This window comes from Apodemus sylvaticus, chromosome 22, assembly GCF_947179515.1.
Source record: "Apodemus sylvaticus chromosome 22, mApoSyl1.1, whole genome shotgun sequence".
Classification (NCBI taxonomy): domain Eukaryota; kingdom Metazoa; phylum Chordata; class Mammalia; order Rodentia; family Muridae; genus Apodemus; species Apodemus sylvaticus.
In genome coordinates this window covers 47,698,098-47,723,367 of record NC_067493.1, presented here as the reverse complement: position 1 = coordinate 47,723,367, position 25,270 = coordinate 47,698,098, and the positions used below count along the sequence as shown (strand labels likewise).

At 46.7% G+C, this 25,270-nt stretch overlaps 1 protein-coding gene across 1 annotated transcript in view; it reads left to right on the top strand.

Annotated features, from left to right (window-relative positions):
- Nucleotides 1–25,270, top strand: part of Naa25 (N-alpha-acetyltransferase 25, NatB auxiliary subunit) — a 46,682-nt gene that overhangs the window by 6,717 nt on the left and 14,695 nt on the right. The window contains exons 2-15 of the mRNA XM_052168696.1: nt 1,758–1,843; nt 3,497–3,635; nt 5,755–5,873; nt 10,183–10,257; nt 11,602–11,709; nt 11,882–11,960; nt 14,364–14,475; nt 14,895–14,984; nt 17,019–17,188; nt 17,832–17,944; nt 19,868–20,075; nt 21,088–21,177; nt 22,554–22,734; nt 23,292–23,391. Coding sequence (XP_052024656.1) covers nt 1,758–1,843; nt 3,497–3,635; nt 5,755–5,873; nt 10,183–10,257; nt 11,602–11,709; nt 11,882–11,960; nt 14,364–14,475; nt 14,895–14,984; nt 17,019–17,188; nt 17,832–17,944; nt 19,868–20,075; nt 21,088–21,177; nt 22,554–22,734; nt 23,292–23,391 — 1,670 coding nt within the window. The remainder of the gene's footprint in view (nt 1–1,757; nt 1,844–3,496; nt 3,636–5,754; nt 5,874–10,182; nt 10,258–11,601; nt 11,710–11,881; nt 11,961–14,363; nt 14,476–14,894; nt 14,985–17,018; nt 17,189–17,831; nt 17,945–19,867; nt 20,076–21,087; nt 21,178–22,553; nt 22,735–23,291; nt 23,392–25,270) is intronic.

Genomic DNA, 25,270 nt, shown 5'->3' with positions numbered 1-25,270 from the left:
GGACTGAGCAACACTGAGTTGTGATGGGAGGAGCTTGCGACCTAGTGCTGGGCTGTCTCTGCTGAGTATGTGGTAACTGATGGCCTGTCACCTGCACTAAGGACCTCAGGAAGCTGGTCTTAGCTACTAGACTGTTGAGGAGGCTGTCTATCTCCAGGATTCTTTAGTCTTTGTCCCTGCCTGCTGGGCTCGCTGACCTTCCTCTCTCAAGTCGTAATTCCTCTAGAATAAAGCGCCCTGGCCTTTTCAGCTTGCTTTACTGCTGCTCCGTCTGCTGAAGACAGGTTTTAGTAAATGGGATGGAAGCAGCTTAGCACAGGAGTGGTCGGGTACTGTGTGAGGCTGTGGAACACCAGACTGCAGTAGTCATGTCAAAGCATCAGGGCTTACACCCACACGCTGTAGGTTGGGTTGAAACGGGCAGATAGCTCACAGCAGACCTTGTTTTGATTTTGGCTGGCGTTCCTCGCACCCTGCCTGCTTCCTTTCTCCTCCCCTAGGCTTAGGTTTTGTCACTGCATTAGCTTTTCGTTTCGAGGCAAAATGAATACTTGGTATTTTATTGCAGGGGCTTGTGTACCTTGTAAAGAGTAATTTACAAATGTACTTTTGCAGTATTTTCTCACTGTGGTATGCACGCATACCTGAGGTTGGAAGGCCACTTTGGGAGTTGCCAGTCCTCGGGCTCTGACTTGCTAATCAGGCTCAGTGGTGGGTTTGTGCTGTCACCCTGCTCAGCCATCCTGCTGGCCTCAAGGATTTCTTTAAAAACAAAACAATAAGCGGGGCTGTAGAGATGGCTCAGTGGTTACGAGTACTGGATGCTCTTCCAGAGGATCTGAGTTCAGTTCCCAGCAACCACATGGTGGCTCACAACCACCCATCTCTAATGGGCTCTGAATAGCTTCTCTGGCTTGCAGGTGTACATGCAGACAGCACTCATACTAAAAAAAGTAATATTTTTTAAAAAAATTTTTTTTAAACTCTAACTTTATTGTTTAAAAATATTTTAACTTTTAATCATTAACTGTTTTTGTGTAGATTAAAAAAAGAAAACCCAGGGGGCTGGAGATAGCTCAGTAGTTAAGAGCACTTGTTCTTCCAGAGGACCCAGGTTCGGTTCCTAGCACCTACATGGAATCTCACAACCACCTGTAACTGCAATTTCAGGGGATCCAGTGCATTCTTCTGACCTCCTCTGGCATGGTACACACGTGGTACACGACATACACGCAAGCAAAACACCCATACACATGAAATAAGCAAAATCTCCCCCAAAGGAGAAACAATGCAGGGAAGAGAGGACTTGGTGACCCTGAGCTGCCACATGGTGCTGAGAATGAAACTCGGGTCCTCTGCATAAATGGTGCACTCCAGCCTGTTTTTGCTTTTTAATAGAAAAGTTTAATTGGTGCGTACTATCTATGGTGGTGTTGAGCAACAACAGAAGAATTCTCAGAAGCCCTTAGTTTTGTTAGTTTTTGGGTTTTTGTTTGTTTGTTTATTTGGTTTTTGTTTTGTTTTTTGAGACAGAGTTTCTCTGTGTAGCCTTGACTGTCCTGGAACTTGCTCCATAGACCAGGCTGGCCTCGAACTCAGAGATCCAAGTGCTGAGAGATTAAAGGTGTGAGCTGCCATGCCCAGCTTCTGGCATAATGCTTTAAATTAAAAATTAAGGTACTTTCTGAAGGTCTCAAAGAAAACAGTATTTTTTGTGTTTGATGGTGAAGGATTATGATGATTGATTTTTTTCATAGATTATCTTGATAATGGGAATAATAAGATGGCAATTCAGCAAGCTGATAAACTGTTGAAGAAACACAAAGACCTCCACTGTGCGAAGGTAACTGCATTTGCCCTTTAGTTACTCATATTTGTGGGTTACATTGTACATAGGTTGTTGTTTTGGTTGGTTGGTTGGTTTTTTGTTTTTTGGGTTTGTTTTTTGTTTTTTGTTTTTTGGTTTTTCTGGATTTTTTTTTTTGTTTGAGACAGGGTTTCTCTGTGTAGCCCTAGCTGTCCTGGAACTCACTCTGTAGACCAGGCTGGCCTCAAATTCAGAAATCCGCCTGCCTCTGCTTCCCAGAGTGCTGGGATTACAGGCGTGCTCCACCACAGCCCGGCATGTGATCTGTGTTTCAAGTAACTCATTTGAGTTTTAAATAAAAGCCACAATAGTTTTCGTTAGGTTTTTTTTTTTTTCACCCCAACTCCAAAAACACCCTGGAAAAAGAAATGAAAATATCCATGTGCACAAATGCTCGTTAACATAAACTCACAGCAACAGTGTTTATAAGGGCCACAGAGAGTGCCAGGTCCACATGACTGACTGACAAGGTGACAGGTACCACAGATGGGCAGTCAGCATGAGCAGCACATAGAGCCCCAACACAGGAATGAGGTGTGTGCCACCACCGCCCAGCTTGTACATAGTTGTTGAGGCAGGGTCTCTAAATAGCTCAGGCTAGCCTGAAACTTGCTATGTAGACCAGACTGACCTCAGACTTATCCACCTTCCTCTGTCTTCGGGTGTTGGCATCAAAGCCTGTGCCATGATGCCCCGTTGTGAGCTGTGGTGTAATTTTTTATATCTCTTTGTTTGTCTGCACATGGATTTTGGTGCACATGTGAGCACATGCAGAGGCACAGGTGACATTTTAAAGATTTTATAGTTTGGCAGTGTATCGCACACCTTTAATCCCAGTGCTTGGAAGTGCAGGTGGATCTGCCTGGTCTACAGAGTGAGTTCCAGGACAAGCCAGGGCTACACAGAGAAACCCTGCTTCTCAAAAAATCAAAACCAAAGATTTTATTATGTGTGTGTCTGTGTGTGTGCTCCCTCCGCCTTAACCATGGAGACTAGAGCAGACATCGGGTCACTTAGAGCTGGAGTTACAGATGCTGTGAGCTGCTTGACCTGGGTGCTGGGATCCAAAGATTGGTCGTCATTATAGACCAGCGAGTGCTTTTAACTACTCATCCAGTTCTTCAGCCAAACCTATCTATCTATCTTTGTTTTCTTTTTCTTTTTTTCTTTTTCTTTTTTCTTTCTTTCTTTCTTTTTTTTTTTTTTTTTTTTTTTGGTTTTTCAAGACAGGGTTTCTCTGTGTGGTCTTGGCTGTCCTGGAACTCACTCTGTAGACCAGGCTAGCCTTGAACTCAGAAATCCATCTGTCTCTGCCTTCCAAGTGCTGAAAATCTATCTATCTATCTATCTATCTATCTATCTATCTATCTATCTATCTATCTATCTATCTGTCTATCTATTGACAGTCACACTGGTCTGGAACCAGCCGGCTAGGCTAGGCTGGCTGACGAGACTTGCCTCTGCCTTCCCATCCCTGGGTTAGGAGCACATGGCAGCCATCTGGCCTCAGGGAGCACTTTGTCAGCCTCGCCCTCCTGCCCTGGAGATGGGCTCTCACTGTGGCCCAGGACCAGGACCAGGACCCGGACCAGGGCTCATCCTTAGTTTTTCTTTCTCTTCTTGTGTCAGGTTCTCAAGGCCATTGGTTTACAGAGAACTGGCAAACAGGAAGAAGCCTTCACCTTGGCTCAGGAGGTGGCTGCCCTTGAGCCCACAGATGACAACTCCCTGCAGGCCCTGACAATCCTATACCGAGAGATGCACCGGCGTAAGTGGCTGTCCTCATCACCCCGACCCGTGTGGATGACATGACAGTAGAGGTGAAGGGATTGGCTGTGGCCTGTGAAGAGCTTCTCCGGGAGAGTTAAATGATAGTCAGCAGGAGTCAATCTCAATCTCTCTCTCTCTCTCTCTCTCTCTCTCTCTCTCTCTCTCTCAGAATTATTTATTTTATGTGAGCACACACTCGCTGGCTGTCTTCAGACAGACCAGAAGAGGGCATCAGATCTCATTACAGATGATTGTGAGCCACCATGTGGTTGCTGGGAATTGAACTTAGAACCTCTGAAAGAGCAGCCAGTGCTCTTAACCACTGAACTACCTCTCCAGCACACCGATCCCCCCTTTTTTGAGATAGGGTCTATTTAGTTCTGATTGGCCTGGAACTCAGAGACCCGCCTGCCTCTGGCTTCCTACTACTGGGATTAGAGACAGGCACCACCACGCCCTAGCCTCGTTTGGATTTCTTAAAAGTATTTTATTATGAAATATATTGTTCTATAAATATTATTTACATTGTTTATATATATTCTGGATTTATTTTCATTTATTTATTTATTTATTTTTTGAGACAGGGTTTCTCTGTGTAGCCCTGGCTGTCCTGGAACTTACTTTGTAGACCAGGCTGATCTCTAACTCAGAAATCCGCCTGCCTCTGCCTCCTAGAGTGCTGGGATTACAGGTGTGCACCACCACCGCCCGCCTTTCATAGTATTCTATTGAAGTTAATGAGTCATAATAAATACTCATGAAGCCACCCTATATTTAAGGAGTATTGTTGGGCCGGTAAGACAGCCCAGCGGTAGGAACTGCCACGAGAGTGATGGCTTGAGTTCGTCCAAGCCCACAGGAGGAGGAGAGAACAAATGTCTGAGAGTTGTCCTCTGGCCATGTCTGCTGTGCCCCACTGCACGCAGCAGGGAAAGGCAGATGGACCAGAGCACTGTGGGTGCTGGGACTGGGAAAGCCTCCCCAGGGAGCACTTGCTCTCCTGAATGACTTTGATTGTCTTGCTGTCCCTCCCTGTCAGCCTCTTCCTTACCTGAAATGGACAATCCCTCTACCCCTGAAGCACACCTCTCCCCTCTCCTGGCTTCCTGTCTCTGTCTTGTTGTCTCCAGTGACAAAGCACCCTTAGTTTATTTTGGGTTTCCTGTTGCTGGGTCTGTGCTGTATGCTTCTGTGTAATGCATTTCTGGACTGATGTCCCCATGGCTGTCGTGAGTCACATCCATTGCCAGGAGATATTCATTCCATGATGCCACCACAGTTAGGATCCGAGTGCACATGTCTGTGTGAAGCTAAAGAAGCTAATTGACGCCTGTGGTGCTGGGGAGCAAACCAAGGCCCTCCTATGTGCTAGGCAAGCACTCAGCCCCTAGGCTGCGCTGCTAGTCCTTATGTGTGTTGTATGTTCAGGTGGGGCTCATCAACTAGGCCAGAATAGCCTCGACTTCAGTCCAAAGCCAAGTAGACCTTAAACTTGCAGTGCCCCAGCCTCAACCTTCCTTCCGAAGGCTGGGACCACAGGTATGAGCTGCCACACCTTGCTGCCTCTGGTAGGAGTCAGTAAATGCTATGACAGAGGCCTTTGCTTTCAGTGGTAGTTTAACAGCAGAAGAGACAGGATCAAATTGGGGTGGAGATTTAGACTGTTAGGACGGGCCGCAGAGAAGGCCCATTGGAGCTGGTTACTTCAGTGGAGCTGGTTACTGAGGGATGAGAGGACACAAGAGTCTGGGTTCTAGGAGAAGCATGGCAGCCCAGGACACGACATGACGGGGACCCTGGGAAGCTACAGTTGGTGTCACTGCACAGTGAAGGACAGGGGAGGACAGAGTTTAGAAGCACAGGAGCAGTGTTCAGATGGGCAATGCCCGTGGGTCAGTCAAATATCAGATGTCCTGAATACTAGATATTTATATTACAGTTCATAACAGTAGCAGAATTATAGATCAGAAGTCGCAGTGGAGTACTGTTGTGGTTGGGGTGGCCACAGCATGAGGGACTGGAGTAAAGGCTATCAGCATGAGGAAGACCGGGGACCATGGCTTTAGCCACACTGGGAAATGAAGAGCCTGACTGAGTCCTGCTTCTCTTCCTCCTAGCGGAGTTAGTCACAAAGCTCTATGAGGCGGCTGTGAAGAAAGTTCCCCACAGCGAGGAGTACCACTCTCACCTCTTCATGGCCTATGCCCGAGTGGGCGAGTACAAGAAGATGCAGCAGGTAACCACAGCCAGACTTGCGGCATGGCGTCAGGTCTGATGTCATTGGACCGCTGTGTGTGTGTGTGTCTGTCTGTCTGTCTGTCTGTGTGCGTGCGTGCGTGCATGTGTGTGCACGTGTGTGCGTGCACAAGCAATTAGCCAGTTACATTTTGTTGAGAGTTTTGAAATACTGTACTTGGAGATGCTGCCTTTGGCTGGCTGCTGGTGTGTTTGCTTTGGTTTAGTATCAGCCCCAGATTGCTCTCCTGGGTGATACTACTGTTCAGGTTCCAGAAGATAAATGGGCAGAAGTCCCAGAGCACAGTGACAGATAGACAGACAGACGGTGTTCTAAAGTAAGTTTATATCCAGTTAGTTGAGGTGTTTTAGCTTTCTGAGCTAAAATAATGAATTAATAATAAATTCACCAGGGGAGAAGTCCCCATGATTGAAGTTTTTCATTATTGATTGTCAGAGGTAGCTTATTTCCAGTGATCTTATTTTAGAAGTTCTTTGTATATTTTTGATGTAGTCTTTTTTGGACACAGGTTTGAACTGGTTTCTGGATAAAACTTATATTCCAGAAAAATGAAACCTATGCTCTGGAGTAGCTGTTATACTACTTACCTATTTACTGTTTTGCTGGGCATGGTGGGCTAAACCCAGGGTGTACGTGCTGGCTCCATTCTTAGCCCTTTAAAAATTACATTAGGGGGTTGGTGAGATGGCTCAGTGGTTAAGAGCATTGTCTGCTTTTCCAGAGGTCCTGAGTTCAATTCCCAGCAACCACATGGTAGCTCACAACCATTTGTAATGTGGTCTGATGCCCTCTTCTTTGTGCCTGAAGACTGCTACAGTGTACTCACAAACATAAAGTAAATATATATATTTAAAAAAAAAAAAAAGAAAAGAAATGCATTGGGGCTGGGGCTGTCCTGCGGTCAGTGGAGTGCTTGCCTGGTGTACACAAAGATCTGGGTCCAATCTGAGCTGGGCGTGGTTGTGCGTGCCTGTAATCCTAGCTCTCGGAAGTGAAGGCAAAATCAGGGTTCGTGGGCAGCCTTGGGCTAGAGAAAGACCTTTCCTTGGTGTACTCCTGCCCCCAACATCCCGTGTAGTGGGGTTGTAAGCGTGTTACAACGGTTCTGCTTCTGCCTACTGTGTGCTGGAATTACAGCTGTGCAGGACATGCCGCTTTTTTTAAATTTGAGTTTTTGTTTTAACTTGTTCTTTGCAGAATCACATTGTAGCAATAGGAAGTCAGGTAGGAGAAGGAAACTGAAGTATGACAGTCCTTCCTCAGGGTCAGTGTGTATATTCTTTTATATGAGTTTTCAAAGTATAAGAATTTTTTTATACTTAGGTCTGTTCTTCCAGAAGACTCAGCTTTGATTCCCAGCACCTGCAGTATTTCACAGCCATGTATAACTGCAGGTCCGGGGCATCCAAGCCCCAGTCTGACCTCCCTGAGCATTTTTATTTATGTGTGTGTCATGTGAGTATATACACATGAGTGCTAATTTCCTCTGAAAAGAGGCCTTAGCTTCCTTGGAACTGAAATGGAGGAGATGCTGGACCTCCTGGTAAGGGTGCTGGGAATTGTGCTCAGGTCCCCTGCAGGAGGAACGTTTACTGATAGCTGCTGAGCAGTCTCTCCGGCCCTATCTGTGGTTTTTCCCCCTTTAGTATGAAATGCCAATATTCTTTAATTAGCAGCAGTAACACACACACACACACACACACACACACACACTTTTCTCCCCTTGGTTTTTTGAGAGCAGCTTTCATTTCCCAGGCTGGCCTCTGGCTTGCTGTGAAGTCGAGTGTCCCCGCACAGCAGCTGCTACTCCTGCCTCCTCCTGCCCAGTACTGGGACTGCATCCCAGCAGTGCTGCACCCGGTCTGATATGGGTCCCTAGCACAGTTTATTCTTCTGGGGATACTTCCTCTAAGGCTGAGAGACGCATGTCTGTAGCATAGCTCACTAATGGAGTTAAGGTTCATCTCCATGGGAAAGGCCTTCATAACCTCCAGCTAATACTGCATATTCATTGTCAGCTCAGAATGTGTCACATGACTGACAGGCTGTGCCACAAACTCCTCCCCCTGAAGTCTTCTCGCCGAAGGTTCTAGCCCCACGTGTGAGACGCAGTGGTGAGAAGCAGGGCTCTGCTGCCCGCACACCTAGTTCTTTAAGAGTCTGTATTTGTTTAGTAGAGACAGGGTCTCAGGGTGCTGCTCTCACTGCTGGAACTCACCTCGTAGACCAGGCTGGCCTCGAACTCCGATAGCCACCTTCCTCTGCTTCTTGAGTGCTGAGGTTAAAGGGGAGCCACAATGCTTGGCAGGATGTAGCTCTAGTGCTAAGTTTGACCAAATAAAACTCCGTAGATTAAGCAAAGAGCTGGTTTTCACTTTGTCTACCTAGCTCTGCCTTCACCTTACACTGGGGGGGAGGGGGTGTCACCGCTCATCATCCTCTGATGAGGCGTAGTAGCTGGGGAGGTCTTCAGCAAGTTTTAAATATCTAACTGTTAAACTGTTACATTTTACTGCAGGAGGAGAATGATGTGGTTTCAGTCTGCAAGATGAAATGTCTTATTAAATATTTATATTTCTAATAATCAAGATGTCTTTAATCTCTGTCTTATTAATCCCCTTAAATTATGTATAAAATTGGCTTTCTAACTGTCTTTACCCATTCCTCTGGAGTGCATGTGTCCTGACGTTAGACCCCGAGCTCGTGACAGCTTGGGCAGCCTGCCTCTCGCTGAGTGTCTGTCTGCTGTCTCCTGCTGTGCTGGTTCTCCTGCCAGCGCGCTCTCCGTCCTGGTGCAGCTCCCCTCACCTTTCTGGCTTTCTTCCCTCCTTGCAGTGCTATAAAGATACAAACTAATAGATATAATTTTCCCATCCCCTTTAGATTCTTTTTTGAAGACTTTATAAGCAAAGTAGTTTGTGTTTCTTTCTCATGAAATTATTTTCTTTCCTTTCATTTTTGTTGCTGCAATCGAATGTAGGGCTTTGCAAATACTGGGCATGTACTCTTCCTCAAAGCCTCAATTTTGGCGTCTCTTTCTTGGGTAGTTCTAGAGATTGGACCCAGGGCTTTCTGGTTGCTGGGAGAGTGGTCTGCTAAGTGGTCCCCAGCCCTCTTGATCTTTCTTTTTGTGTGTGGTTGCCATGGAACTCGGTCTTTTGGAAAGAAAGCAGGCTCTCTTAACTGCTGAGCCATGTTTCCAGTCCCATGACTCAGTTTCCCTGAATATGTTCAGAGTAATTCCCCTCCTGAGAACTGGTTTGCTTTCTCACCGGTTTGTGTATCATAAATATCTTCAGTCTGGTCTAGAACTTCACTTTGTCCTTTGAGGTCCGTCTGAGATGATATTTTCCAGGGGATTTCATAGTAATACTTCCCATTTTCTTTTATAGTGGGGGGGACAACGTGTGTATCTCACCTTTCTTGGAATCACCTAGCTTGTGTTTTATCTGTATATTGTTACTTTCATTAAGTGTAAGCATGTACATGTTTGTGCGTGCTTATGTTCATGTAAGTACCGGAAGCATCAGCTCCACTGGCTCTGGAGAAACAGGCCACTGCTCTGCCTGACATGGTTGTTGGGAATCAAACTCAGGCCTTCTGGAAGAATGGCGCATGCTCTTAGCCTAAACATCTCTCCAGCCCCTTTTATTTCTATTTCGTGTCTGTGTGTGTGTGTGTGTGCGCGCGCACGCGCGCGCCTGAGGAGGTCAGAAGAGGGCATCTATAAATTACCCTAGATCTATTATTATGAAAGATTGTAAGCAGCCATGTGGGTGCTGGGTCTTCTGGAAGAGCAGCCAGTGCTCAGAATAGCTGGGTCATCTCTCCAGCCCTATTCTATGCACTCTAAATCCCTGAGCCGTATACTTCTTTCTCTATTGCTAAGTAAATTTTAACTTGTTGGGTGTGTTATGCACCTGGGAGATGAATGTAGGAGTTTGGGGCCATTCTCAGCTACATAGCAAGCTTTGACTGTATGATATCCTGGGCCCAGAGAAGCATCAAGAGAAGGAATCGAGAGATAACTTAGTTGGCAAAATGCTTGCATTGTACACACGAGGCCTGAGTTTGATTCCCAGAACTCTCAATTTGGATGTAAAACTTGGCATTTATTTACTTGTGTTGCTGTGGTGAGGAGGTTCCTGGGCGCTGCCACCAACTGGGGTAACTGTGGTGCTGGTCCCTCCCCAGGAGCGGGCTGCGCATCCGGATCTGTTTCTGTTCTCTCTGCAGCTTATTTGCTGTTCTCCAGCTGATGTTTTCTAAATCAAGCTCTCTCTTTCAGGCTGGCATGGCTCTGTATAAGATTGTCCCCAAAAACCCTTACTACTTCTGGTCTGTGATGAGCTTAATCATGCAAGTAAGTATGCTGCTCCGGATGGGGTTCAAGTGTGTCCTCACCATCATTGTCTGTAATGAACTTTGAACTTGAGAAATACATTGTACCCAGTGTCAGGAAGGTCTTTACAAAGCTCTTCAAGTTGTCGGTGCTTGGTAGTCTCTGTTTAATTTTTATTGAGCCTGGTGACTGCTGAGGCTAGAAGAGGGCTTCTTACCCTGGAGCTGGAGTTACAGATACTAGTGAGCCACCATGTGGGTGCTGGGAATTGAACCCAGGGCCTCTGGGAGAGCAGCTGGCTCTCTTAACCTCTGAGATAGATTTCAACTTCTGTTATTTAGTGTTTCTGTCTTGTTTTGAGACAACATCTCCTCGAACTTGCTATGTAACCTAGGTTGACCTCAAACTCAGGCTCCCACTGCTTCCAAGCCTTCATTTGGGGTTGCAGGTGAGGTGCTTCCATGCCTGATTCTCTCAGTTGTTCATCAATTCATCCCAGGCTGGCTCCCAACTAAGTATGTGACAGCGGAGGGTGACAGATGTGCAACACCACACCTGGCTTGTAGTTGTTCTTTCTGAGCCTCAGTTTCCTGTTTTACAGAATTATCCCCTAGAACTTCTATGATAATCACAATGAGCCCATGAGGGGAGGAGGGGGGTGGGAGGCTGCGACCAAGAGACCTGCAATAGCCTTGGGTGTGGTGACACACACCTGGGACCCCAGCCCAGAAGGAGGGTCTGCAGTTTGAGGTGGAACCTAGGGTACAAGTGAGACCCTGTTTGAGAAGACAAAAAACCAGCCTGACAAACCAAGCTCTGAGAATGACCTTCAAGTTTGTGGGCTCCACCACATATCATTCAGCTACTAAGGGAACAAATCACCTTCTCCTAGTTTCTTTAATATGTATCTACCTTACAAGGTTGTTTTCTCTGGGTCATGAGCAGAATTTCTGCACTGGTGGGTTAACGGTGGCCTTGGTTTAGAATGGCAGCTATATATAGTAATTAGCTAACAGCAGGAGCTGTGAAACTAGAATCAGTTGGCATGACCCCTCTTCTAGCTGTGTGAACGGCTTCATTCTTGGCACCCTGGTAATGTATGTAATACCCAGCAGATGCTCATCCCTTTTCGAATGGTTGTAGATAAATATCGTCAGATTAGCCTGTCAAAGCTCTAGGTCTTGTAGTGGAAACTGGGGGTTGTAGGATATGTGGGATGCATCTATGTGGTAGATCCAGATTAGGATCTGCTAGGATCAGCTAGACACTCAGTAACGAGGGGCCAGAGTCAGATCTCTTCAGGACGACATGGACAGAGGAGGCAGGAGAAAGATGGAAGCAAAGCACTTATCTTTCTGCTCACAGTCTATATCCGCACGGGATGAAAACCTCTCGAAAACCATGTTTCTGCCCCTGGCAGAGAGGATGGTGGAGAAAATGGTGAAGGAGGACAAGATAGAAGCTGAAGCTGAGGTGAGCACGCCCTCCTCCGCTCCGCTCCTGGGGCCTGCTTCTTAGCCAGTGCACCCTGCCAGGAAGTGTGTGGAAAGGGAAGCCTTGGCACGGTCCTGGTAGATAACTGTGAGGGGTACACAGATGCCGCATCCTCCTGACATCTCAATGCTCTGTTTGTGTCTTCTGCAAGGTTGAACTTTATTATATGATCCTGGAGCGCTTGGGAAAGTACCAGGAAGCCCTGGATGTCATTAGAGGGAAATTAGGAGGTAATTTATAAAGTTTCTGTTTTGTCTTTAATTTGAAAATAAAAATTATTTGTGGTAAAAATAATTATTTGTGGTAAAAATAATTTCACTCTCCTTCTTGTCTTATCTATGCTGTGCTCTAAATTTATGTTTAAACTAATAAAAATATTTTTATTCCTACCAGTTGGGAGGCAGAAAAGGCCTGGGCTACATAGTTTCAGGATAGCCAGTGCTATGGAGAGACCCTGTCTGAAAAAAACGTCTTCTTTTAATTTTTTATTTTTTTAATTTTTATTTTTTGGTTTTTTTTCCGAGACAGGGTTTCTCTGTGTAGCCCTGGCTGTCATGGAACTCACTCTGTAGACCAGGCTGGCATCGAACGCAGAAATCCACCTGCCTCTGCCTCCCAAGGGCTGGGATTAAAGGCTTGCGCCACCACTGCCCGGCTACATCTTCTTTTATTTGTTTTGTTTTGTTTTGTTTTGTTTTGTTTTTTGATTTGGTTTTTTTGAGACAGGGTTTCCTGTAGACCAGTCTGGCCTCGAACTCAGAAATCCGCCTGCCTCTGCCTCCCAGAGTGCTGGGATTACAGGTGTGTGCCACCACTGCCCGGCTACATCTTCTTTTATTAACTTGTTGAGAATCTCACACAATGCATTGTGATGCTGTTGTTTCCTCGTCCTCTCCTAACTCCCTGTGGGCCACCCCACCTTGCTGTCTCTCCTCCCCATCCCTAGTTTCTTCCTTTGAGTTTGAGCTGCCTGTGAACTTCTGGGTTAAATATTTATTTACTTATTGGTTTTTAGAGACAAGGTTTCTCTGTGTAGCCCTGGCTGTCCTGGAACTCACTCTGTAGACTGGGCTGGCCTTGAACTCAGAAATCCACCTGCCTCTGCCTCCCAAGTGCTGGGGAGTAAAGGTGTGTGCCACCACTGCCTGGATTTTATTTTTATTTTTCATTTTTTTATTGGTTTTCGAGACTGGCGTACCCCTGGCTACCCTGAAATTCACTCTGTAGACCAGGCTGGCCTCAAACTCAGACATCCACCTGCCTCTGGCTCCCAAATGCTGAGGTTAAAGGTGTGTGCCACCACGATGGATTGGGTTTAACTATTTTAACTGAAGGTTACTTGTGGCTTGAGACTGCAGATACGTGAGAGGGTGTGTGCTGGGTCCTAACCCTCTTACGGGTGTGCTGTTGCTTGGTGTGGTTCTGTGTATGGGCGCTTTGCTCCATGTGCATGTGTGCACGCCATGTGTGACATGCTTACAGAGGCAGAAGGCGGCATCGGATGGATGCCCTGATTATGGGTGGCTGTGAGCTGCCATGTGGGTGCCGGGTCCTCTGCAGAAGCAACAGCCTCTTTTCTTCTAAGCCATTTCTCCAGCCCCATTGCCGCATTGTTAGTTTTTTGAGACAGTCTTAACTCTGCTGCACTGAGTGATTAGGATTTCCACATGTAGCTCAGGCTGGCCTCAAATAGCAACCCTTCTGCCTCACCCTTCCTAAGTATTGAAATTACAGGCCAGTCATTATGCCTGGCAAAACTATCCTTTTTGGATTTTGGAGATACAGTCCTGTGCAAATAGGTCTGTCTGGTCTGGAATTCATTATATGCATCAAAATGGCCTCCGACATAACTTCCCCGACAGCTGTCTCAGGAGCTACCAGATAGGCACTGACCATCAATCACTCCTGCGTCCAGTTCTCTTATTTCCTAAAAGTGAGTTTATCTGTCTGCCTTTCAAACATTTTATCTATATGATGGGTGTTTTGCCTGAACTCATGTCTGCATCTTGAGTGTATAGTCACCATGCAGGCCAGAAGTGAGCATCCGATCCCCTGGAACTGGAGTCAGTCACAGTAGTGATGACCTGCAGTGTGGGTGCTGCTAACTGAACACTGGTCTTCTAAAAGCGCTCTGAGGGTGGAGTAGCTGTCATCTGACTTCACCTTCCTTAGACAGATGCAGTCTGTCTGTCTGTCTGTCTCTATGTCTGCAGCCACATTGATGATGTGCTTGCTTCGACTCTCCCACTTAACTCTTCTAAGTAGTTTTTGCCTTCTTTAGAATCTTACCATTCTTAACTCATTTCAGTTTAATCCTCATCAGTGCTTCAGAGATGTGTCAGCTGAGCTTTTCAGTCCTGAACGAACACACACACACACACACACACACACACACACACACACACACACGACAGCCCAGTATGAATCATCAATAATTACCAAAATTCATTGCTGGAAAGTAGTTTTGTATTTAGAAAGATGATCTTCTAAGATAGTGTGTATTCTAAAAGTGAGTTTATTTTCTTGCGGTAGCAGGGAAATGTGATGCAGTCATGCGATGCAGTCTTTCCTGTGATTGGATTTTATTCTGAGACATGAAAGCAGCCCACCAACTTTTATACGTTTTATTGTAGAGAAGTTGACAAGTGAGATCCAGAGTCGGGAGAACAAATGCATGGCCATGTACAAGAAGCTGAGCAAGTGGCCCGAGTGCAACGCGCTCTCCCGGCGCCTGCTGCTGAAGAAGTGAGTAGACGGGTGCTGGTGGGGGCTCGGCTGCGAGACCAAGCTCAGCTGGCGTGTCGCAGGAGGCCTGGGCATGGTTGAGGTATTCTGGAGGTTTGCAAGGAGATTTGTTTTGGGGTAAGGTCTAACAGTGCCTTGCAGTGCTGGCTGAGTTGGGTCTTGAGGATGAACACGGAGTCGCTCACTGTATCACACTGGCCTGCGCCCCAGTTCCTCCTTAGAGTTCCCTGGAAAGTGTTTTCTTAGGTTTTTGATCATCCTGGACAGCCTCAGACTCTTAGGGCCTCTGCATTGCTGCCTGGGGTGTTGGGCGTGGTCCACAGAGGGCATGGTTAGGAATTGGGTGGCAGTCCCAGTTCCCCTGCAACTTTGTCACAATGTGGGTTTAATCCTGTGTGCATCATTCGGTCTGATTTTAGCTCAGATGACTGGCAGTTCTATCTGACTTATTTCGATTCTGTCTTTCGACTGATTGAGGAAGCCTGGACGCCGCCTGCTGAAGGGGAGCAGTGAGTAGTCACCTTTTCACTTTGACATCTGAATGCTTTTATGTTTCCTTAAGGCAGGAGTGATATATATGCTACGTATTTGATTGTATTTTAGGAGTAATTTATTTTACTAGTGATTTGCCAGCACTTGTATATATATGCACCATGGTGTGCCTGGTGCTCAGGGAGGCCAGAAGAGGGTGTTGGATCATCTGAAATGGGAGTTTTTGACAGGCATGAACTAATGTGGGTGCTGGGAACTGAACCTCTATAAGAGCAGCCAGCGCTGAACTATCGTCTCTCTAGCCTGCACCTTATATTTTAAAGGGGTTGGTTTGGGCAGATTTCACTAAATGACACTTTGGGTGGAGTTTCTTAGCTCGTGTCCTCAAATGGTTGTCTTTCTGGAGGTCCAGTGTCTCTTTCTGTGCACTGGAAAAGTCCTTGCAGCATGGACTGTATCCCAGTACAGGGCTGCTGTTTGCCCTAGCTTGAGTGCTGGGATTACAGGCATGTACCAGCACGTCTGGATTACAGTGGTGCTTTGTGATGGAGCAAAAGGCCTTCCTCATGCACCAGCAATATTCATCTAATAACACATTCCTTTCAAAATGACCTTTTTGTTTTTCTGTAATCAGCATAAACATCCTGGAAGAGTCCTTTACTGTGATAAATGCGTGCGCATGGGAAGACTCCTTTTAGTTCCACGTGGCACTTAGTCGCAGTCGCACTTGACCCGTCAGTGTGACACTAAACCCTGACAGCACCTTGCTCCCCCACTTTCTCCTGTCCTTTGTTGAGTCAGTGCTGTGTGCTGTGTGTGCATGTGGGATTACAGAAGATGTTCAGTATGTCTTCTCTACAACACTCGGTCACAGGTGCTAGGTGGAAATCTTTTTTTTTTAAGTGGCTCAAGAATAATCTCTCAGATATTTCATAATGCATTAATTGTCTCTGCATTTGATAGTAATTGGGTTACAGAATGTTTCTTTCACCCTTTTTTGGGGGCGGGGGATTTGGTTTTTTCGAGACAGGGTTTCTCTGTGTAGCTCTGGCTGTCCTGGAACTCACTCTGTAGACCAGGTTGGCCTCAAACTCAGAAATCCGCCTGCCTCTGCCTCCCAGAGTGCTGGGATTACAGGCGTGCGCCACCACCGCCCTGCTTCTTTCACCCTTTTTATAGGTAACTAAGCAAGTTTCAGTTGAATCTTTAAAAAAGTTTTTTTTTTTTTTTTTTAAAAACTTCATTTACCCAGGCATGGTGCACACACCTTTAACCCTGGCAGTCCGGAGGCGGAAGTAGGCGCATCTCTGAATATGAAGCCAGCCTGCTCTACAGAGCTAGTTCCAGAACCGTTGGGGATACAGAGAAACCCTGTCTGGAAAATCCAAACCAAGCCAAACCAAAAGTTTTATCTATTTTTGTGTGTGTGTGTGCGCGCGCGCGGCGCGCAGCGCGCGCGCATATGTCTGTGTCAGAGGCTACCATGTGGAGTATGTGTGTGTCGGGCTACTGTGCGGAGTGCGTCCCCTCCTGCCATGGAGCCCTGGTGCTCTGACTCAGAGCGCTCTGACAGTGCTTTGTTGTGTTCACTGTCCAGGAATCAAGGTTAAAGTGATTTTTGTAGCTTGTTGCCCGTTAGATGAGGCACGGCTTTCTTACATCTGCTTGGCCTGACTTGATTGCACACTGGGGCTGACCACTACCTCCCCAGCCCCTGCAGGGAAGTATCAGCACTCTGAGCATATGAGGCAGATGGTCTCCTTCTAAGCCACACTGCTGGCCTTTGAATTTTCTTTTGTGTCTTTGAGACAGAATCTCTGTGTAGCTCTGGCTATCTTGGAACTATGTAGACCGGCCTGGTTTAGAACTCACAGAGGTCTGTCAGCCTCTTCCCTCTGGCGCTGGGAGTCCTTGACTTACTCAGTGTCGGGAGGCCGGGCTGCTGTGGCCCAGGCTGCCGCTGTTCTGTTGCTGGTGTTCACAACAGCACGATGCTGTTCTTAAGATCAGTCTGATGTGCGGCTGTAATGGTGCCTTGTGTTTGCTCCCAGCTCCTTAGAAGGGGAAGTGCACTGCTCTGCAGAAGATGCCGTGAAGTTTATAGAGGACAGGATAACTGAGGCATCACAAAGCTCTCGACATGTCCGAGGCCCACACCTAGCTAAGCTGGAGCTCATCAGGCGCCTGCGGAGCCAAGGCTGTAACGATGAGTACAAGCTGGGTAAGAATCCTAGGGGTGGCGAGCCCCGGCTAGGTGAGAGCCACACCCGAATCTTGAGTACAGGCCTCGTTGTCAGTTTGCGTGATATGCTTTTTACTGAATGTGGTTGCTAAAGATGGTTGATTTACAAGATCCATCTACTGACCATGGTCCGCTTGGCTTTTAACGCTGGTGTTTGTTTAATCCATCTGGTCCTTGCTGAGCCAGTTTAGAAATTTCCAGTCTCACCATTTTTAACATTTCTGAGACTGTGTGAATGTTCTCTACTTTTGCTTTTCTAAGAATGGCTCTCACTCAGCACAAGCAGCCCTGGGACTTGCCCTTGCTGCTGTGAGCTCTTTGCACAGCTTTCCTGTTTACAAGGTGGAAGGGCGGCCTGGAGGTGCCATGTAACTGGGGAGAACGTTAATCTGCCTCTCCCTCCCGAGTGCTGGAGTTACAGGTGTGCCCACCACACCTAACTTGTTCTTTTTTTTTATTGTAATTTTTATTTTATTTTTTGAGATGGGGTGCTGTGGTTAAAGTTGAGTGCCACCGTGCCTGGCTTCAGACAAATTAATTTAAATAAAACAAATCCGTTTCGATCAGATGTGTCACTCTAGACATTGCCTCAGTCTGTGGGTAATTGAGTGTCCTCTTTAAGGTGACCCTGAAGAGTTAATGTTCCAGTATTTCAAGAAGTTCGGGGATAAGCCATGCTGCTTCACAGACCTGAAGGTGTTTGTTGACCTCTTGCCTGCGGCCCAGTGCACACAAGTACGTGTTCCTCGATTCGGCTAGTCACTGAAGTGTCTGCTTGCATGCTAGTGCAGGAGGCCGTACAGTAACTGCCCTGCAGCCATAATGCTTGGCGTTGTCACGTCCTTTAAGTCAGGTCTAAAACCAGTGGAGAGCCACACTCACCAGCAGTAGGGCTGCCTCAGATTTGTCACCTGTCAACAGGATCCCATGACCCAGGGTCTTTTATCCTCGGCCTTTTAGTGCTGAGATCCAGAGCCAGCAGTTTGAAGCTTACCCTGGCACTTTATAGCCTGGACTGCTTCCATGTCCTTACCTGCCGGAGAGCCATACACAGGCGCACTGTGCTCTAACCACTGCTTCTCAGCCCTCCCAGTGCTGCAGCCTGTAATACAGACCCTCGAGTTGTGGGATTCTCACCCATAAAGGATTTTGTTGCTGCTTTTTTTTTTAAGTTGTATTTCTTTATTATATGTAAGTACACTGTAGCTGTCTTCAGACACACCAGAAGAGGGCATCAGATCTCATTACGTATGGTTGTGAGCCACCATGTGCTCACCATGTGCTGGGGTTTGAACTCAGGACCTCTGGAAGAGCAGTCGGTGCTCTTAACCGCTGAGCCATCGCTCCAGCCCCTTGTTGCTGCTTTATAACTGTAATTTTGCTGATGTTATGAATTATAAATGTAAATATCTGATACACAGGATATCTGATATGACCCCCATGAAAAGGTTGTTCAATTCACAAAGGGGTAAGAAGCCACTGGTTGAGAGCTCCTACCCTAGACTGGTTGCTACTCAAAATGTTTAGTTCATGCTCTAGAGCCTCCTTTGTAATAGGTGTTTGGGTCCTCTGCCCTCTGAGGAGCAGTGTGCCTGAGGCGGGAAAGAGTGCCAGGTCGGTGAGAGGGCATGGAAAAGCTGGGAGTTGCCCTGCGCTTACTCACTGTAACTGTGAGAGCTGGAAGCCATGCTGCCTGTGCCAAGGCTGATGTGGTGGGCCTGAGGGCACCAGGACTCAGCACTTCAGCCTACTTCAGCACTTCATGCCTCCCAGGCATGTAGCATTACACATGATATGCAGACAGCCTACTTCTGTCTAGGGCACATGTATGCTCCATGCCTGATCCAGATCCCGAGAGGAAGCCAGCCCTGTCAGTGGAGTTCTGGAGGACTCTGTATTGCCTTAGTGGACTTTCCCTGGGACGCTGTGTACAGGGCTCAGACTGCTTAGTAATTTTGCTACCAGCTCTTTCAAAATAAAAAAAAAAAACAACCTTTTTAAATTTTTTTAAAGATCAGTTATTTGGGGGCTGGAGAGATCTCAATGATTAAGAGCACTGGCTGTTTGTAGAAACCCAGGAGTGATTCCTAGCACCACACAGTGTCTCACAGCTACCTGTAACCCCAATCCTAGGGCATCTGTGCTGCTCACAGAAGCCTCTCTTCTGGCTTCCATGAGCACCATGCTTCACACAAACACCCACACTCCCTACAATAAAACAGGGCATGGAAAAACAGGATCTCTCGTGGTCCAGTCTGGATAGCAGTGGATGACCTTGAACTTGTAGTTTTCTTGGCCATCACATTCCCAGGCATGTAGCATTACACATGATATGCATGAGGCAGGGGATGAACAACAGCTGTCTGTAGAGGTGGCCTAGCACAGCACAGCAGTCCTTTTTTTATTTTTGACTATTTATTTATTGTATACAAGTGCTATACATACACATATGCCTGCATGCCAGAAGAAGGCATCAGGTCCCGGTATAGATTGTTACAAGACACTATGTGGTTGCTGGGGATTGAACTCGGGACCTCTGCAAGGGCAGACGGTGCTCTTTAAGCTGCTGAGCCCTCTCCCCAGCTCAGCGGTCTTCTCAGACTGTCCGGTGTTCCAAGTGCACTTGCACAGTGTGGCCTCTGTTCATCCCGTCTGCAGTTCATTAACCAGCTGCTTGGAGTCGTTCCGTTGTCGACGCCTACGGAGGATAAGCTTGCCCTGCCGGCTGACATCCGAGGCCTGCAGCAGCATCTGTGTGTCGTGCAGCTGACAAGGCTCCTTGGCTTGTACCACAGCATGGATAGGAATCAGAAGCTAGATGTGGTCCGAGAACTGATGTTAAGGTACCAGCACGGACTGGAGTTTGGTGAGTAGCTGAGGAGGTGTTATGTCTCTCCGCCCTGCTAAGTTGTGCTAAGACTGAGAAGTCAGTGTGTGAGGTGTCCAGAGCACACTGCTTAAGTACACACGTCAGGCATATTTCATCACACGCCCCGCTGTGCGAGTCCTTGTCAGAAGCTTTCTCAGTCCTGCTGCTGCTGGGTGGTTCCTGCTCCTTCTCATCAGCCGGGCTATACCATGACTCTTAAATGAGTTCATGGTTTGTGAGGATTTTCAGACTAGGGAGCTGTGGCCTTCTATCCTCGTAAAGGCTGCGTGAGGCAGAGTAGTGTGTACTGTAAGGTAAAAGTCAAGTGCAGACGCAGGGGCCTCAGACAGGGTTTGCTGTGCTGGACACGCCTATGCTAATGCACATTGCTGGTAGAGGTGTCCCAAGAGCACTGCTGTCCATAGGAACTGCTGGTTGGGCCCTGGTTCTCCTTCTCCTCAGACTTCACCTCAGAGTCCTATTGTGGCTGGCATGTGTACCATCACCTCGGGATTCCTGTTCAGCTGAGTGCGGCTTCTTTTAAGCCTTTGGTTTGTGTTGCCCACCCCACTCATCCATCCATCCACCCACTTATCCATCCATCCATCCATCCATCCATCCATCCATCCCCGCACCCACCACCCCTTTTTATCCATCCAGCCATCCATCCCCCCATCCATCCATCCCCGCACCCACCACCCCCTTTTATCTAAACATCCATCCATCCATCCATCCATCCATCCATCCATCCATCCATCCTCCTCCCCCATCCATTCCCTTCATCCAGGGAGGAAAGCCAGGTCTTCATGCACACAAAGCAAGCACTCTATGTCCATTCTACATCCCCGTTTATTATTAAGGCTTGTATTTTTCTTCAGTATTCATGTTATTTCCATTTTTCTCTTCCTTGCCTGTTATTTTTCTTTTTTAAAAGCCTCATGTAGCAGTACTTGTTGAATAATTATTAAAAACAGGTGTGATTTCTTTCTTTCTCCCCCCTCCCCCACAGGGCGCTCTTGTTTGAAGACAGAGTTGCAGTTCTCAGACTATTACTGCCTCCTTGCTGTTCATGTGCTCATTGATATATGGAGAGAAGCAGGTAAGACATCTGTGTCAGCTCCTGAACTTGCTGAAATTGGAGGCTCACGCTCTGCAAAGCGCACATGGGGGCCTTAAACCTAGCTCTTCCTGCCTTCTGTGATGAGCGTGACTCAATCCGATAGGTTTCTAAATGTATCTGAATAACAGTCACTGTGAAACAAATCTAGAGTTAAAATATAACCATACTGATATATATATATATAATTTATAAAAAATCATAATATGAACTTACATATTATATATAAATTATATATATATTTATTTATGTATATTTTTTTTTGGTTTTTCAAGACAGGGTTTTTCTGTGTAGTCCTGGAACTCACTCTTCACTCTGTAGACCAGGCTGGCCTCGAACTCAGAAATCCGCCTGCCTCTGCCTCCCAAGTGCTGGGATTAAAGGCGTGAGCCACCATGCCCTGCTAATAAATGATTTTTTAAAATTGGTTTTTGCGACAGGCTCTCACTTTGTAGCCATGGCTCTGGAACTCACTCTGTAGACCAGGCTGACCTAAAACTCAGGGATCCACCGGCTTCTGCCTCCTGGGTGCTAGGATTAAAGGTAGGGACCACTACAGTACAGCTTCCCCCCACCTTAGCCTGTTTTTTTGAAGATGTATTTATTTCTGTATATGAGTGGTGTGTGCACATGTATGCCTTCATGACAGAAGACCCATTGGATCCCATTACGGATGGTTGTGAGCCAGCATGTGGCTGCTGGGAATAGAACTCCAGACCTCTGGAGGAGCAGCCAGTGCTCTGAACCGCTGGGTCATGTCTCCAGCCCCAGCTTCCTTTTTTACAATAACATTTTGTACGTTTGTGTGTACATGTGTGGACACATCTACCATCACTCATGTGTTATAGAGGTCACCATGTGGGACCCAGGGGTCAGACTCCTCTGCAGGCTTTGGTAGCAAGTGCCATTATGTGGTGAGCTGTCTCTCTGTTCCTAATAGCAGGGTTTTTTCTTTTTTTTTTTTTTAGTATCATAAGTGATATTTTTAGTATGATTACATATAGAATAAAAATGATGTCTTTGGATAATGTCTTGTAGGGTCTGTCTTCTGGGGAAAGCCCCTAGGGGGCAGGGGGGGGGCTAGCATCCTCTTGTTCTTCAAAGTCCCTCTTTTCAGAATCTGAGAGTCTGTGAGATTCCATGATTACCTTTTCGAGATGTACAGATTCTATATTTTTTTCTGCACAGCTGTATTTAAGCACTGATGTAGCTACTCAAGGACTTTGTATTGAGGGGAATCCCGTTTTGATCCCAAGTCTGTATCTGACATTTTTATGCATCCAAACTCATTCATGGTTCGTTGTTGTTAGGAAATTCCCTGCTCATAAAGCTGAGTGGATAATGTGTTTTAATTCTAGGTGAAGAGACTGCTGTCTGGCAGGCACTGACTCTGCTGGAAGAAGGCTTAACCCACAGCCCATCCAATGCTCAGTTCAAATTGCTGCTTGTTCGAATCTACTGCGTGCTGGGTGCATTTGAACCAGTGGTGGATCTTTACTCCAGCCTTGATGCTAAGCATATCCAGCACGACACCATTGGGTTGGTAGTATATACTCTGAATACTGAGCAGCCAGCTATATTACGCCTAGGAAGTTCACTTGCATAGACTGTGGCAGTGCAGGGCTGCAGACACTAGCCAGAGCGTGAGGCCTTGTATCTCAACACTTTGATTTTAATTATACCGGTCAGATGCTTTCCCCGAAGACAGTGCCAGCTGTCATGCGAGGCACTTGTGCTCTTTTGCTGGGTGTGTGCTTCAGACTTTCTTTTGTGAATTCTATTCTACTTCCTTGCTGTTACTACTGACCCAACGCAGTTTGAGTTTGAACTGTGTTATGTGGTTATTCGAATTTAGGAAGAGAACGTTGTGTTCTTTCCAGCTCAGTGTTCCAGTTATTATCAAGGTGTAAGGAAAGAACTGTCTTGATTTTCGTTTAATTTGATTCCATGAGCAAGATCCTTCTTGGATCAGTGGCGGGTTTTTTTTTTTTTTTTTTTTTTAGTGGCCTGCTCTCTTCGCCATAGTACCTTGGAGTGTGCCTAGTGTTTGACAGTAGAGGGAGGTGACTAATGCTTTCTCTGGTCTTCCTCCCTAGCTACCTTCTGACCCGATACGCTGCAGCCCTGGGTCAGTATGCTGCTGCCTCCCAGTCCTGTAACTTCGCACTCAGGTTTTTCCACTCCAACCAGAAAGATGTAAGTGAAACCATTGGTATTATGGCTTGCTGCTGACTGCCTGGTTCAGAGTGCACCCCCTAGGGTCACAACACAGCACCTGGCACCTGGCTCTTTAGCTGGCAGGTGCCTTTAGACCACTAGGTAGAGGTATTGAATTCTTTCAGTGTACGTTATGTGTCTATAATTGAATCCTTGGAAACGTACATTTCCAATGGGGCATTAACAGACTGAGGAGACGTCTTACATCTCTCAGCTTTGTGCTTCACATGCTATCCAGAGACTTCCCAAGATTGGAAGCACGGGGTTCCACGTTTGGGCCAACCGCCGCCCTGACTGCATTTAACGGCCATTAAGTTAGAGCTGCCTGGGCATAGTTGATTGAGGTGGGTCTGCATATAGTCTTCCCTGCTGCTCCCTTGATTAAAGGTCTTTCAGGGAATCCATATGCTCCCAGTTGATGGTCTTATAAAACTGGAGCAACACGGCGAGCTAGTGTGCAGAGCAGGTGAGTCTTCAGAATGCTCACCGCTGATCTTCTTGTGTGCCTAAGCCTCACTTCTGAGAGTTTGGCCATGCCTGGCTTAGCCTGTGGCCTATTTTCCTGGTCTCTCAGCTTCATCGGGCTTGGTGAGGAACTTGCTATCTGGGACTCATCTTGACAAATACCCTTGTCTTGAGGTCTTTCCTTTAAAGTCACGTCTGTCTTCCATGTGCTTCTTGAGAGATGTGTTGACGAATAAAGAAGCAGGGCAGATGCAGGGATGTGTTCTGCGCTGTAGGTGTGAATGAGCAGAGGATAGCTTTGATGCTAGAGAAGGCTGGCCTCTGCCTCAGCCCACACCACCAACTGTCTGTCTGCTTGTCCTGTGGGGATTGGTAGTGTGCAGAGCTTCTCACTGATGAGGGGAAAGAGGGTTTCTGCAGCTGAGCCTGTGTCTTCAAAGGTGCTGCCTTCACCAAGAGGCTGAGGCCTTGACACTGGGCTAAGTCTCCAGTGGACTAGCAGTTGAGTGACAGACCTGTGACCACATGGCATATTCAGGGATATGTGATCGCCATCTTTTCTTTGAGGAATTTATTAACTTAAAAGAATTGTTTCCTCATCTTTCACTATTTTACTTCTTTCTGTATTTAAAAGGAAGAGGTTAAAACATTTTATTTATTGAAGGCTCTTAAAATTTGAGATAGGGTCATGTAGTGTAGATGAGGCTAGCACTAACTAAGTGCTCTCTTTCCATCTTCTTGCCTGGCCTCAGAGGGGTCAGTGTTTTGCTATAGTTGACTGTGGTAGGAATCACTAATGTTGCTAAATACACATGACGTTGGGCCTGATAAATTACCGTTTTATTAATCGGGGAATAATAATCCCCTCCTTGAGTTTAGCTGGGGCTACTTCAACCATTCTCCAGTAGACCATCTGTAAGGGCCAGAGGCAGCGATGATACCTATATTTGTAGCAGGGAAAGGGAGCCCTGCGCCTGCTGGAGAAGCTCTCTGCAAAGCCAGAGCATCATGTTCAGCAACTTTCATTTGTTCTGGGCTTTTTCCCTTGGGCTACTATTTTATTTCATTTCCCAATTAGTTCTTTAACAAAGTACTTCTTACATAGGCATTCTGCTGTTGTTGGGTGGCTCCGTGCTATGGGGTTGAAAGTTATCCTTTGATGGTCCTTCTGCTGTCTTGTTAGGTGTCACTGTTAGGTCTTTCCATTGCCAAAAGTCAGGTAGTTTTAAAACTTCCCTTTTGGGGGGGACAGAGACATAAGGCCACCATTAAGAGCACACTGGGTTTGCAGAGGGCCTGTGTCTACATAAGGTGGACCACGACTGTAACTCCAGGTCCAGTGGAGCCACCCAAACACACATGGCATAAATAAAAATAATAAGGATATTTAAAA